The following is a 15,584-nucleotide window of genomic DNA, read 5'->3' as shown; positions in this document are numbered from 1 at the left end:
ACACTAAACGTGACCTTCTAGTTGTTTGCTCTATTCACATAATTATTTTACTGTAGGTGGCTCTAAATATAGTAACAGGGTGACGTAAGAAGGTGTGTTCGTGGGAATGGCATTGTGGATAATTGAATGCTGCAAATGAGAATAAATTATTTATGTAAAGGGTATTAATGTAAGGGGGGGGTGAGAGAGACAGCTGTGTATTTTAGGGAAAGGGGTTTTAGGAAGAGTAAAGCGCTAATCTTTATTTTTCAAGCATAGGTGAAAAGCTTCTGCAGGAGAAGTACCGTGCAATTTATATAAGGTTTCAAAAAATATTTTATAAAATAGCAAGGATGTAAATAGCCTGCAAAGCCACGGGCAGGAGCGGTCGCACGCGAGTTGTGCAGTGCCGGCTCCCGAGCCTAACTCCGGGCTCGTGTGCCTGTCCCACACCCGTGCGGGGCCGGCCCTGAAGGGGGCACCACCCGGGTCGGTCCAGCCCCGTGGCTGGAGCTGGGTACGGGGCGGCTGCCCAGCGCTCTGGGGGGGCGGGGGAATTTGCTCAGAAAGGCCCCAATTGGTAAAAAGCCATTCCCGCACCTCGGCTCCCGCAGGATTGTTCTTTAGGGAGCCGGGCAGATGTTCCAAGGCTGACCCCCAGAGCAAGCGTGTACGTGTGAAGGCGCACAGATACAAACATTCAGTGCAGGAACGATTCTGGTGTAACATCAAGCGCCCCCGGGCACCTCTCCGTTAAAACCAACCCCCAAAAAAGTTCCCCGGGCCGCTCCGCTCCCCAAAAACCCCATCTGAAGGATCCTGAGGGGGGGCCGGGGCCTCTGAGCGCCGCGAGTCGGCGGCGGAGCCCCCGCGGGCGGCCCCGGGCCGAGGGGCGGCGGGGGGCCGGGGGGTGCCGGGGCTGGGGCCGGGGGTCCCGGGGGTCCCGGGGCCGGTTCGAAGAGGGCGCCGGCGGCGGCGCGGGCTGACGCGGGCCGTCATGTGAGCGGCTCCGCTCCCAGGGTGCAGTGTGGGCCTGCTCGCCCCACCCCGCCGCGCTCCGTGCGGCTCAATAGGGGGAAGAAAAAAAAAAAAAAAAAGGGAAAAAAGAGAGAGAGAGAGAGAGCCAGGAGAAATGCAAGAGAGAGCAGGAAAAATAAGGCAGGAAAAAACCCTCCTCCCGTGAAGGGACAGCTTTTGCTCGGGGGAGAGACGAAACGGGATTTTTTTTTTTTTCCCTTCTCTTCCCCCCCCCCTTCTGTTTGCTGGAGGAAGCCAAGAGGATTCAGCAGCCTGGAAACCTCATGTGAAAAATAAGCAGCAGCAAGGAGGAAAAAAAAAAAAAAAAGGAAAAAGAGGGGGGGGCTTGGATTGGAACCCCCCCGGCCCCGCAGCGGCAGCAGGGCGAGGAGGCTCCGGCGCCCGGCGAGGGAAGGGGACCGGGGCTGGCGTGACCCGCTCGGGGGAGAGGCGAAGAGACGATTCCCGATCCTCCCTGCCGAGGCTCCGGGGAGGTTTTCCGCGCCTGGAGCCGGTGCCTTGGATCTAAAGAGGATTATTTTATTATTTTTTATTTTTTCATTATTATTATTATTTTTTTTCGGGGGTGGCACCGAAGCTGGATTTTTCCCCGTGCGTGCGGCGCGGGGGGGGTGATTTCTGTTCCGCCTGACGGAGCCCGGCGGCCCGGCCCGGGGCGCGGAGATCCCCGCGGATCGCCCCGCGGATCGCTCCGCAGCGGGGCCCCCCCGGGGAAAGGTGCGCTGAGGGGATCGGCGCGGGGGGGCGGGGAGGAGGAGAAGCAGCTGCAGCTGCCGGGGAGGAGGAGGAGGAGGAGGAGGAGGCCCGGCGGAGCGGCAGCAAAGTCATCGCCATCGGCCCCCCCTTGGCCGGCTCCGGGCTCGGCTCTCTCCATGTCTCTGGCTCTGGGCAGCGGCCGCCACAGCAGCGAGTAGGGGGGGAGGAGGAGGAGGAGGAGGAGGAGGAGGAGGAGGAGGAGGAAGAAGAAGGGAGCCCGGGAGAGTGCCTCCCTCCCTCCCTCCCTCCCCCCGGCAGCCCCGGCCGCCTCCCGTCCCCTCGCCCCGCGTCCCCTGCCTCCCCCTGCCCAAGATGGGCTGTTTAGGGAACAGCAAGACGGAGGATCAGCGCAACGAGGAGAAGGCGCAGCGGGAGGCCAACAAGAAAATCGAGAAGCAGCTGCAGAAGGACAAGCAGGTCTATCGGGCCACGCACCGGCTCCTCCTGCTGGGTAAGGGGGCCGGGGGGCCGCCGGGGGGACGGCTCCTTCCCCGCCGGAGGGACACGGAGGGAGGGACGGAGGAGGGCGGCGGGGCCGCTCCCCGGCCCCCTGCCCGGCCACGGCGAGGCCGGGGGGGGCGACGTGGGGCCCGGGGAAGCGGAGCCGCCGGGCCCAGCCGTAACAAGGGGGGGGGGGGGGCTCCGGGGGAGCCCCCTGCGCTCACCCCCGCCGAGGTGGGCGCTGAGGAAGGGGGAGCCCGCCGGGCTCCTCGGCCTGCTGGGGGCTGCGGTGGTGGTGGTGGTGGTGGTGGGGAAGGTCTCGGGCAGCAGCCGGGGCCGGGAGGGCAGGTACCGGGGGGAAGGCTGCGGGGCTGAGGGCTGCAGGCCGGGGCGGGCCGCGGCGTGAGGAGGGCGGCGGGGATGCCGGGGCGGCGAGGGGGGAAAGCGGGGAGAAGCGGGAGCGGCGGGCCCGAGGGGAACCTGGGAGAGAAACAGGGCAGGGCGCTGACAGGGGCGGCGGGCCCGGGCGGGGAGGGCGGCAGGGAAGGGAAGGGAAAAGGGAAGGGAAAAAGGAAGGGAAGGGAAGGGCGGCCGCCCGCCGCGGGGCCTGCCCGGGGCGCGGAGGTTGGGGCGGCCGCGGCGCTCGCTCGGCAGGCCCGGGGCTGCCCGCGGGGAGCGAGGTGCCGAGAAGGGCGCTGGAAGGCAGGGGAGAGGAGGAGGAGGAGGAGGAAGGAAGCCGGGGAATCCTTGCGGGGGACGGAGGGAGGGTGGCGGTCCCGGAGGGAAGCGGGGCTCGGGGCCGAGAGCGGGCTGTGCCGGCCTGGCCGCGGGCACGGGCTCGTCCCCCCGGTGAGCTCCTCGGGCTCGTTTTGGCGAGCCGTTAATTAATATTAACGCCCGGAGTGCTTGCAGCCTTCGTGGGGTGTCCCGGCGGGCAGGTCGGCTACCTGCCCTCCTGCCTCTCGGGAGGTGCCCGTGGAAATACAGCGTGGGGTTTGGAAAGGGGAAGGTTCAAAATCGGTGTCAAACAGGGAGCAGGAAAACATTTGGCAGGCTGGTTTTGGGGTAGCGTTTCCAAATAAGATGCAGTTATGGGATCTTGGCTGTTTCGGTCGCTCGGAGGGACTGCTTGTGAGTGTTGTGCGGGATTTTCAGTGTGCAGGGGAGGCTAGGCCTCGGTGAACTGACTCACTTCTGCTGTGAGATAACGCCGAAGGAAAAAAAAAAAGAATTCTTGAAGGATGTGAATTTAGGTATGTCCTGTCACCGGTAAAATCTTTTAATTGCTATTTGGAAGAAGGAGGTTGAGCGTAAATGGAGAAGTAACTAGAACTATAGCAGCACCTGCAAGGCTGAAAAGTCCGTCGGTGTTCCAGCAGAAGTCTTTTAACAGGATAACTTGGACTTCGGGTCTCGGGGACTCTCAGACTGTGGGATTTGGGGCTGAACATTGCCTAGATGCAAAGAAACAATTCGTCATCACGTTGGTTGCTTCTGTAAGATAGAAACCTGATGGGCTAAAGTGAAATTTCTCTTTATTTTCTTTAGTTTTGCTGACTAAAAAAATAGTTCAGATACTTGTAAATAAAATTCTGCAGATGTTTAGTGGTGGCTGTAAGATCATCTGTGTGTGTGTTAATGTGATAGTTCAGCTGCTGCAGTTTCTGACAGTGGCTGCATGAATCGCGGGCATTCTGTAACAGACTTGTAAAAAGTGAAAGAGCTCACGTCCCTATTATGTTGAGTTTACTGGCTTTATGAGACACGTGGAATGGAAAAAATGCTTTGAAGGTGCAAAGTAGTCTTAATATTTTCACGTCGTGTTCAGATAACACTAAAGAAGAGCTGCTAAATATTCTAGTGGGTTTATAACACCTTGCAGGCCCCATGCCTGGTATCCGTGCTTGCTTCTTCTGCTGTGAGTAGTCTCACTGAAATTAATGGAACTATCCTTGGTGGTGAAGTTAAATGTATGCATAGTTGTTTGCAAGAATAGAGCCATAATAAGCTGCCAATTATAGAAATAGATTTATTCAGAAATTTAGTAGTAACGCTTAATTTTGGTTCACTGATGTTACATCTGATCCAAAGAACCCAGGTGTGTCAATGCCAAGCTATTGGCTTTTGTAGCAGAAGCAATCTCCCCCTCTTTTGGAGTATGTAACATAAAGATTTTGGCTTCTGATGCTTTTGGTTAAAAGGCATAATTTAAAGTTACATCTGAAATGTTATCGTTAATAGAAATATTAAGATAGCATATACTACTATTCCTCAATAATTAGTAGTTGTGAAGTGGACCCAGTCTCTCTTTTAACTGAGGCTACTCATTCTTGATTAATTTTGCCGCCTGTCTTTATTGCATGGTGCAGTATGCCTGAAAGGGAGAGGAAGAGACAGAGTATGCGCATTATAACAGTAGTTTAAGGGGAAATAGTGCTTGCATAAAGAGTTGTAGACAAAAACTGCTCTCTATGTGCTTATAAACATCAGTCAGCAAGGAGAGGAAAAAGGAGTAACGTTCTGATATTACGGTGGCAAAACATGCGAACAGGTTTTATGGAGAGAAGAGCAGGACTGTTAAGAATCCATGAGGGAGAAAGAAAGGAACGGAGAAAGCAGAGAGGAATGCATCTGTCAGAAAATGAACTTTGAAATATAACTGCTAAAATACAATTTTGAACACGAGGCTCAAAATGGAGGCTTGTGCTGTCAGTGTGTGCTAGCAGAGGCCTGGCATCCTATAAATACAAACTGTACCTCTGTGCCCATTCTGCCTCCGACATACGTGTCTGTTGTTGAGGCATAGGGTAATGAGAGGAATAAACAAGAAGCCAGGAGACGCAGAGAAGAATCTTTGTAAATTCTACCAGGTTTTGATACTACTCTTACAAAAATATGTTTGCTTTATATAGAAAGCTATCTGGCAGTGTGGAGCAGCTCAATGAAATGCTGCTGTTCGGATCTTTTCAGTGTGCGTGGAGAAATGGGTACTATAGGCAGATGAGTTACTTGCCCTGTGCATTGGCATCTGTGCAGCATGGCAGAAATAGAATACGTCTACTTACGGAAAATAGAGGAGAGGGTTTTTTTTTTTTATTATTATTTTTATTTTTGTACTTAAGGTGTAATGAGGAAATTGGAGGAGAGCTGTGGGGGGCAGTTTGGAGCATGCAGCCACGCAAAGTGGTCTTAGCGTCTCGTTGGGTATGTAATTGATTTAGAGCATGTAGAGGGGGTGGGAGGTTGCTTACAAGACATGGATTAGAGAGGAGACTTCTGTAGCTTTGCGGGTGGAGGCTTAAAGAGGATGCCTTTCTTTTTCAGATGTGAGTAGCCATATATCTTATTTCGTGTGATTTAAGTTACGGTCTTAATGATTGGGAGGTGATAACTGCAGTCAAACGTAAAATATTTTAAGGGTCTAACAAAAATGCTTCTGTTTAATATAGGCTTCAGACAGTCTTTCCTTCCATCATAAAGTGGTGACAAGGCAAGAAGATTTTGATGTTTCCTATCTTGTCCCCTATAAAATGTTGAAGTTTTCCTTTTTCCTTCCAGACATAGCAATCTGCTTTTAACGTTGACACTGGAAAAATGGACAGTGAAATGATCCAAGATTCAGATCTGACACATGACTTGAGCTGGGCATTTATTTTTAGCTACAACTGAAGTTTCCAGTGGCAATTATTTCTTTTTCTTTCACTTTTCGCTCTTGCACCGAGAAAACCAACTTTCTCAATTTTTACCGTGAAGAAAAAATGATCTCCCTTCATTACTCATGCTTCCTTCTGAATTTGATTTACTTTCATTTTCTAGGTGCTGGTGAATCCGGTAAAAGCACAATAGTCAAACAGATGAGGATCTTGCATGTGAATGGATTTAATGCTGAGTAAGTGCATTTGTTTCTTTTTCACTTTACACCTCACCATACCTCTGTGTACCACACAATAATCGTTAGTTCTGCTTTATATCTTGGTATATTTTCTTCTTGTTACTATATCATGGTCTCTAGAATTTGGATGTGTAGTTTTAGATAAGATTAACAGACATTAACTTGAAGAAGTCAAGCACCAATAATAAGTAAGAGCTAATGGCATAAACTGGTTTGTATCAAGGTTCAGTATAGCTGATTTGATTACGGCTTAAGTTTTGTGTTTTGATTTTTTTTTTTTAAACTGCAGTTTCTTTCACAACATGGCTGACACTGATTTACCTCTGCTATAGTACATTGATTTATACTGCTGTAATCTTGCCTCCTGTTAGTGCACAAAATGAATGCAGTTTTCTTTATTTAGAGCAAGTAGGGCTTTTGTTTCTGTATCTTCACAAAATAAGACGGTACTGTGAATTTCTAGGGTAACTGGTCAGATTTTGTTTTCTGTTTGCTTGTTCAGATGTCTGTGATAAAATGTGCTTCTAAAAGTTTTTCTTTTTATGCTTAAAATCTATTTAGGTTTTTGATAATTGTGAGGAGGGGATTGGCATTAATATAAGAAAAATGAAAACCTGTTCTTTGTCTACAAAAGATTTGTTTGCTAACTTCTCATCTAACTTTGCTAGGGAGTGGGAAGAGATTTCCTGGATGTTAGTTTTTGCTTGCAAGCATCTTCATGTGTGTGTGTACCAAAACTTGCTAAAGTAATTCTAACTGAATTAAGGTGTTGATATTTCAGAGTTTATTTTCTTTTTGTAACTTTTTTAGATGATATGACTATTTTTGTCTTTCTCGTTCTCAAACAGTATTTTTGTACTAGCATCTTCTACTTTCTAGTCAGTATGATTTATTTTGTGTCTCTTGTCTCTTTGGGAAGATTAAGCTTTCACTAGCCTTTCAGTAGTTAATTCTGAGCTAAATGTTTAGCTAAGGAGCCTCAACAATACTTCCTAATCCCTAAACACTAGTTCCTGATAAGGTACAGAATCTTTTTGGAAGAAACTTCAGGCTGATTCATAATAAACTACATTGTGTGCTACGTGTTTTTAAGCTCCTCTTTATAGGGAATATTTTCTTTTTCAAGACAGCTCCTTTTCATAAGTGCCTGCTCCTACGTCCTGTCACTTGCGAGTAGTTTTCATTTTTTGGCTGCTCTTGCTAATAAAGACCTCTTAAAAGACTTGCATGACTTAAAAGATTTGCATGAGTTGACTTTGATATAGCATCTCTCAAAATCTGGTGCTAAGTAAAGCATTCATCAGTAAAAGTGGAAGTCAGGGATCCTTGGCACATTTAAAAATACCAATCGATTTAAGCAACACAGTTCTAAGTTTTCTAAGTATGCAGATGCTGTTAAAGAGGTGATGCTGGTGTTTAGTGAAAGTTGTATTCCATTGGTGGATAACTTTCCCAACTCAGCAAGCTGCATACCAAAATCTGTGTGGCTGGGATCCCAGGGGCCCATTGTACATAGCCTGCAGAGCTGGGGAGGGACTGGGACAGTCTCTGGGATTAGCAGCAGCATTGCATTCCTCGAGTATGTCGCTTCTGGGTTGGAGGTTTGGGCTGGGCTGAACGTGCAGCTGGATTCCAGGGCAACATGGCAAATTTGGCCTCAGCAGCCTCTGCTGGCTTCTGTCTTCTCATAGCAAGGGATTTGGATTACCTTGCAGCCCCTATGCCAGCACAGCCCTGCTGCCAATCACGTAGCATACCCCAGTATGGGAGCCACACTTGAACTGCTGGGGAGCTGCACGCAGCTCAGGAGCCACAGGTTGTCCACCCTGTGGTGTATTGTCTTGCAGGCCTTTGTGGGGAGTATATATTCAGGAACATTGAGGTATATTATAATCAAAATTAAGAAGCAGTAAATATAAAATATACAAGTTGTAATTAGTCTACTTTTTGGTTCTCATTGCCAAAAACAATCAGAAGATCATAACATACTCTTTACATAGGAGGAGAGGGCTGTCTTTCAGTGTTTTGAAGTTCTTGCAAGATACACATTAGTCCTTAAATAACTCGCATTTTTCTTCAAAGTAACTAACTGTTCCTGTGCTGTCTTGTTTTCCCTGCTTTTTTTTTTCCTGATTCTTTCCCTTTCTTCCCTACTTATGCGCTGGAAAAATAATGTGGGATTTAGCTAACGTGAGAGAGAGCGTAGAATTGTTTTGGAAGGGTAAGAAAAGTAAAGCATTACTTCTTTTATATTCTAGGACTTTTGACAGAAACATTAAATATGTTCGCATACAGCACCACACGTGATGTGATGCGTAACAGCAGAGAGATTGTAAAGGCTAGTATGCTGGAGGTGAAGATGGTCTTCAGTGTTAGTGTCCATGTACATAAATGTAGTTTTGAATTATTTCTGTTGATGCAGCTTCATCATGTGGCTTGAAAGAAATCTAGTTTAAAGTCCTGTCTAAAGCTTGTTTGCCTTTGATTTGGTTGTCCTCTGATAATTGATCTTTGAAGCAGAAAGAGGATACCTGCTATGAAGAATGTCTAACATGCTAAAAACAAGAGAATCAAAAGTTTTTCTTCAGTGTATTTTTCTTCACTATTTCTTCAAATACTCTTAATTTCTGGTGACTGCACAGGATATCCAGTGCTAAATTCACTAGCTTCCTTTAGTGAGTGTGGGGACTTTTTGTTTTCTTCTTAAGGTTCTGCCTGTAAATAGATGAAGGGACGGTTGTCACACACATTTATGTTAATTGGCCTTGTGTAGAGTTGTGGCATTGAGCAAGGCGAAATCTATGTAGTTCTACAAAACCAGAAGAATTTCCTTTGGGATTCCAGTCCTTGATCATTTTAGCTAATTAGTTATTTGAGGAAATGTATGGAATCGAGTGTTCCAGGTAATTAATGTGCTTAATAGTTAACAATGCTAAGGTGAATTTGAAGGTGGTTAAAGTTTTAGCTAAGTTAACTACAGTAAAGGCTGGTTTTAAAAAAAAATGTTCCTTTTATAAACCGTAATTGGGCTAGAGGCAGAAATATTTCTTCTGTGTCTGTTCTGAGGGCGGCGCACGGCAGGTAACAGCACTGTGGCACTGGTAAGCAGGGCAGAATATTGGAGAAGCAAGGTGTGGTCTACAGCACACGTTGTTCTGGAGGGAGTTTTTGGAAGGTCTTTGCCCACTTGCAGCACTCGCAGGACAGCTGAAGTTGGCCTTGCTGTTGACTGACGTATTCCTGCAGCAATTTCATAAACGACAGGGATTGTGCTTCCAAGCAGTATTCTTCCGGTGTGCCTAATCTTTAACATGGAAGAGCTGCCTTTTAAGCATGATGAAGACACCGTATCAACCAATTTTTCTACTCTTTGCGTTACTGCCAACAGCAGGGCCCCTCGTGATGTAGAAAGGGTTTAAATTTGGCTCGTAATAGCAGGAAGCCTGTGACTTCCCTTCCTTTCCTTCCCTCCCTCCTCAACACTTCAGCTGTCTTTTCATGAGGCTGTTCCAGGGGGATAGGTCTCTGCTGTCGTGTACTGCATTTTGTTAGCATCCACTGAAAAGGTGGAGCTAATTTTTTTTTTTAACTGTGCAGAAGTTCAGGTGCTAATCTATATGAACCAGAAAGGATTAATAATGGAAGAGGGAAGGCAGGAGGAGTAAACACTGTAGTTGGTGAAATTAGTGTAAATGCATAATTCAGGTTGAAAAGAGGAAAGAAAAACCTCTTTTCTGTGCTATCTGGGGACTAGGGTTCTTTGCTTCTAAGATGATGGCCTTTCACTGAGTTTTTTTTGTTGTTTTGGTCGTCTTTCCCCTCTGATCACTGTGGGTTTGGCTGACAGGCTCTAAAGATAGAGCGTCATTGTCATGCGTGATTTTAGAAAGTGGGAAATTGGCAAGGGTAATAGACAATTCTGAAGTGTCATGGGAAAATCTGGGACAAACAGAAATATTTAGATAGAAATAAATTGTTGAAATGCAACTTACGAAATTCACTATGGAGACTGACAAATAAGGGGAATATGCCTTTGTGATTAGTAAGTTTGGATAGTGTTTAGGATTCAGGAAGTCTTGAGGTTATAGGGGACTTCAAATAACTATCCTGAGCCTCCGTTTCCCAAATGATGATGTATAATGATGACCTTATTTCATAAACTGGTATTATGAACTGCTGAATAGGAGTTTGTGTATTTATGAAATCCATTAATGGTGATGGTAGAGGCAGAACTGAATAACTTTATTTTCAAGACTTGGATGACAAATATATTTGCTTTTCTCATGTACTATTAAAAATTATTTTCTCTTAGTACCAAAATTAAGTAAAGCAAATCAACTCTTAAACTTTTGGAAATTTTCTTCTCCTTTTTCACATAGATTCAATAGTCTGGTGAGGAGGGAAAAGTAGATGTTGATGCTTTCAAATCTTTTCTGTATACATCTGTTCCACTACAAATTGAACTGCAGTACTATTATGTCACATAAACCAGTAAATGACATTAACTAGGGAGATTGGTCTTTATTAATCTCTTTGTGACTGAAATGATTCCTGTCTTAGTAAGTTTGCTATTTTCTGTCTGATTCTGTGTTTTGTTTTCTAGCTTTAGTCGTTTTGTGTGTGTGAATTTAAAGAAGGGAAGTTAATGTTATGATTGAGGAAAAAAAGAGTATAATATTTATAATTATGTCTTTTAAAATAATGATTTCCCTTCTAATGGTTAATGTTAGTTTGTATACACAAGCATTGTTGCCCTGTTCTTACAGTTCACTTAGATTTGTGTACCAATACTATGTTTTTGGAGTAGTCACGTCAATTTCTTGCCAAGAAACAGACTTTATTGTATTTTAACCCTACTAGCAACAAAATATATATTTCTGTTTGTTTGAGTAACACTGAAAAACTGGGGGGGAGGCTTGGTACATATTTTTTTTGCACTGCAATGTGTGTCAGGAGGCTTCTGCAGGCTTGAGTCGGGGAGCATTTCTTTCTCAGCTCCTGTTCCAGGACCCAGATGGGGCGTCACTGTGCTGGAAAAGCTGTGTGTACACGTCCGCTCAGACCACGCAAAGTTCTGATCCAGCTGAATGAGTAGTTGCTGGTTTTGATAGAAATTTGTGCCACAGACCGTAAAGTTAAGGTGTGGGCGGAGGATATGTATTTCAGTCTATTTTAGGTCTTGTCCTAAGAACTGACACAGTTGTGTAATTGAGTTTTGTCAAAAGTCAAGACTGTACCAACAGTGAGTAAATACTGTAATTAAGAACTGAATCCTGCATACATGATTTGGCATGTAAAGGGACTGGCCAAAAATACAGCAGTGGCTTTATTTGTTTTGAGGTTTAGATTTGACAAAAGCTTTTTAAATATGCATAGGCAGCTATCAACATAGTGTAGAAAGCCGTATAGATGGTTTTAGTGAGTTTGGACAGTAATGAGTATGAAGAGTGTAATAAGCATGGGTGATGTAATCTGAGAAGCAAAAGAGAAAGAAGAAAGTTTAGGACTTAACTAAGTGGAAAACATTGTGAATGGATCTGGGAGGATTTGACTTTTGATGGTAGCTGTGGGATTTTACCCATTAGTTTTGGTTTAAAAAAATAAAATAACCCCTCCATTGGCTGTTTACAAAGCTTGCATTTTTTCTTCAACCTTTTCGAAGCAGAAAATAAACTGTTCTGTGGGTAGTGGGTTCTGAGCTCAGTCTGATTTCTATAACGTGTTCCGTCTCTCCCAAATCTTTTCTGCAATAGTCCCAGTCAGCAGTTCTCCCCGTGGTACTAGAGCTGTCAAGGTATCTCCTGTTTCCTCCACCTGATACAGTCCTTGTTCTAATCTATGTCCCTGATGTTCTCTGCAACACTGGTCCTTAAATACTCTTGGATCATGCTGTCCTTTATCTTTTTTTTTTTTCTGCTTTTCCTGCTACCTGGATGAAAGTCAGCATGTGCTGTGGCTGGTTTAGAACTGCATGCACTCATGCTGCTTTTCCTCACTGGAGCTCTAATTTTGGTCTCTCCTCTACTCAGCCTCTGATTTCCACTATGGGAAATTAATCTCTGCAACAGCAACTCTGTCAAACTTGGTTGAAGTTGGGCAACGGTATCAGAGGGACTGAGAGAAAACAGCTGAAAAACGCTTCTTCTGTTACGATTTTGTAAGCGTCCTTCCAGAGTGCCTTCTAGATGAAGGCAGACATAGCTGATGGTCTGAAGTATAATCCAACAGGCAAATTTATCTCTATCTTTAGTTTTAGATGCATCATGCATTTGTATATTAGAGCTGCCTAAGTCTCATCTCTGATGAAGAAGTGAAATACATAAATTGTTCACCCTAATCTTGGTCGTTCAAAGCTCTCGAGTTGAAATGAAGGAATTTCCACTGATGAGGGATTTTTTTAATGTAACTTTAATCCTTATGTATCAAAAACAATATGCCCTCTGCCTGACAATTGAATCTTGAGTTCTTAGTACATACAAGAGTGTTTAGAATATAGTGCAAGTGTAGCACCAGCTTTTAAACATTATTTCTATAACTGTCCTGTAATGTAAACATATAGTTAATTAGAATTATTTAAGAGGAATTTAAATTTAATTTAAGGAAGAGCTCGGTTACGTAGAAACAACAATGCATCAAGGTATGCTCTTGACAGCTAAGGGACAAAATTATCTGCTTTTTTAGGAATGTAGTAGGGGAATGTCATGATGAGACGTTCTGTTTTAAGATGTTTGTTATTACAGAAGTATGAGAAGGCTTGTGACAGTGTCTATTAGCTACTTGTTGCTGACTATATTCTCCAAAGGGCTATTTAATAAGTCATTGTGTTCACTTGTCTTTTTAGTTAAGGCACCAGAAAATAATCATCTCTCCCAGCTGCACCCTTCTAGCCTCCCAGGAGTGCTGAACTAATGGAGCAGGCAGAGGTGTGCAGTATTTCCTTCTGAGGTGCACTGCAGTCCCAGTAGGTGTTACATTTAGCCTTGAATGGCAACTTAACAGCTAGCTGAGGGATTTCCTATTGCCTTCTTAATCACTGTGATTTAAATACTCCAGGCTTCTCTGCCGGCCTATGTGTGTAGATACCATTTTGTTTCCTTCAGGTTAAGATATTTTAATTCTGCTTTGCTATGATTATTTCTAATTAATATTAACATTTATGTTACATGAAATGCTGAAAGGAAGCCAGTATTAGCAAAGCAGGTTTCTTCCTCAAGTTTGTAATGAGAAGGGACACCTCTTGTTTGGTTTTTAATTTTTTTTATTAGGCAAAAAAATGTCTAGTGGGACACTAAGTACAGTAAACACAGCAAACTGGGGAATATCTGTTTTTAACTCTGGTAACTTAACATAAAAATAAATATGCTAGCTAAATTTGAGTTACTGTCATTGCTGTGGAAAAATTAAACTATTTCATTTCAAGAATTTTAATTTAATTGCGTAACAGTGATTGGCATGGCTTTGGATATTTTGTATTACTTTCACAGTTTAAGACCATTTAAGATAAAGGTGAAAGCTTATAGTGGCAATATTTTTTTTTTTAATAAGCAAAAGATTGTTATCACAAGAACAGCATTTGCTGCAAAAAATTTACTCAGTAAATTTTACTTCATCGTTTTGGTTGTCTGAAATGAGAAAATAACAACAGCACTGTGTTTTTCGTGGGAAAAAAAAAAAACCTACGCACAGTGCAAAGCTGAGGAAATGTTTTTCTCATTAAACGAAAGAGAAAAGGGGGAGAAGAAACGCTCCACGAAGTATGAGGGGCTCTCAGGGAGCCAGTAACACCCTGCTGCAGGCGGCTGCACCAGCGCCTGGCTGCGGAGTGCTCAGGGAGAGCAGCCCCAGCTCCACTGTCCTTACCTGCACTTTCGGAGGTCAGTGTCAGTAAGGAGTTTAAGTTAAATGTTTTTGATATTTTGTTTCATTGTAATTTATGGCAACCCTGTTATGCAACTTACTGGAAGATTTGCTTTATGGGATTTCTTGTTGTTGTTGTTAAATTTCTATGGAGTAGGAAGTTATTAAATTTTCAGTAGTGGTTTTGAAGCCTAGTGCGATCTATGCCTGTAAATTAGATGCAACTTCTTACTTTTGGTATGTAAAAACGCTTAATACTGTTTCAAAATAGTTACTCAAAGGAACATGTTCTGCTTAGCTGAACGTTGTAGATAAAAATACAGTTTATAACTGGAGATACACAATCACGTACATAAAAATAGCAAGCGTAATTATTTTGCCATTTAGTTTCTTGAATTGAAAATGGGAGTGAGCTGTGTCACTGGACTCTAGTTTCAGGGAGCCATTGGGAATACAGGATGCCCCGTACTGCCACTGTGTTTTGCCTTCACCTAATTGGACAGTCTTCATTTTATGTAATTGCATCTTATGCAATCATATGTTTACTTTCCTTATGTTTATCACTGGAGAACTTCATAGTGTCCTGTTACCTCAATATCTTTTTGCTAGCATTAAAACGTAAAGTGCTAGAAGAGAGTATAAAAAAAAAAAAAAGACTGAGTTTGCTAAAGCATTTCTGACTATTTTGTACAATCCTAGGATTTATTACAAAAAAAAAAAAGGCAGCGTACTAGTTAGCTGTTTTTTCCACATTTTTTTTCAGACTTTAGAAACCTAGGGTTGTCTGAGAGGGGGAGGGTGGCAGGGAGGGAGAAGGGGAAGTAGATGCAAGTGACAGTCGTAGATGATGTTCATAAGTAACATTTAATATGCACATGTTATTTAAAAAAAAAAAAAAAGAAGTGAGGCCTACATAGATTTATCTCCCTTAGACAGAAAAGGAATGTTATACCAATTTGGTCTTAGAATAAAATTTTACATGTCAAATCTTACATTATTACTTCTCTCTGGAGATAGCTGGAACCCACTGAGATCTCTAATTCTTAGATTCCCTTCTGATAGTTTTGGAAAAAACCCATAGGACAATATGAAAACAGTATGAAAAGTTTTACGTCTAATAATTTGGTTGGGCACAGATTTGTTACTGAATGCAGAAAGTAAAATGATGCAAAGTTGTGTAGAGAGGCCAAAAATATTCTATAGGTATTTTATTCCTTACAAACAAAAAAGGAGGATGTATCCATCCTATGCAATGCTGAAAATAGAAAAGGAAGTTTAGAATTTGTGACAAAGGCAAGTATCAGGAGCATCTGTTAGAATATGGATATTTTCAAAACAAGAATAAATAATGGACAAGAATCCCAAAGGAACTGTATGAGAAGCTATGGGAAACACTAATGTTAATTTTTTTATAATTCTTAGAAAAAGGGAAGTGATTCTGTTCCTTGAAGTAAGAGAGTACCTAGATGCTTGGCATCAACTATGGGCAGATATAGTGTTTTTTTTTTCTTTAAATTATGATGGTTTCTTACAACCAGAGTGTATAGGGAGAACACCATTAATAGTCAGCATAGCTGCGTACCTAGGGAGATGTTGTTGAATCGACCTGTGCCTCTTCAGG

The 15,584-nt window shown here is 43.8% G+C and overlaps 1 protein-coding gene across 5 annotated transcripts in view; it reads left to right on the top strand.

The window, feature by feature from the left end:
• The window catches only part of GNAS (GNAS complex locus), a 151,928-nt gene that overhangs the window by 52,541 nt on the left and 83,803 nt on the right, over positions 1 to 15,584 (top strand). Inside the window, exons 1-3 of one of the 5 annotated variants that reach the window (XM_080558162.1) lie at positions 2,276 to 2,448; positions 3,370 to 3,467; positions 6,031 to 6,103. In XM_080558162.1, coding sequence (XP_080414288.1) covers positions 6,069 to 6,103 — 35 coding nt within the window. In that variant the 5' untranslated portion in view covers positions 2,276 to 2,448; positions 3,370 to 3,467; positions 6,031 to 6,068. Of the gene's footprint in view, positions 1 to 1,014; positions 2,225 to 2,275; positions 2,449 to 2,619; positions 2,895 to 3,369; positions 3,468 to 6,030; positions 6,104 to 15,584 lie in introns of those variants that run through there. The other 4 variants (XM_080558159.1, XM_080558161.1, XM_080558163.1 and 1 more) reach the window with 4 other exon arrangements.

The sequence above is a fragment of the Anser brachyrhynchus genome (assembly GCF_964034855.1).
Source record: "Anser brachyrhynchus genome assembly, chromosome: 16".
In the NCBI taxonomy this organism is placed as follows: Eukaryota; Metazoa; Chordata; class Aves; order Anseriformes; family Anatidae; genus Anser; species Anser brachyrhynchus.
The sequence above is the reverse complement of the archived record's forward strand: the minus strand, read 5'-3'. Positions and strand labels throughout refer to the sequence as shown.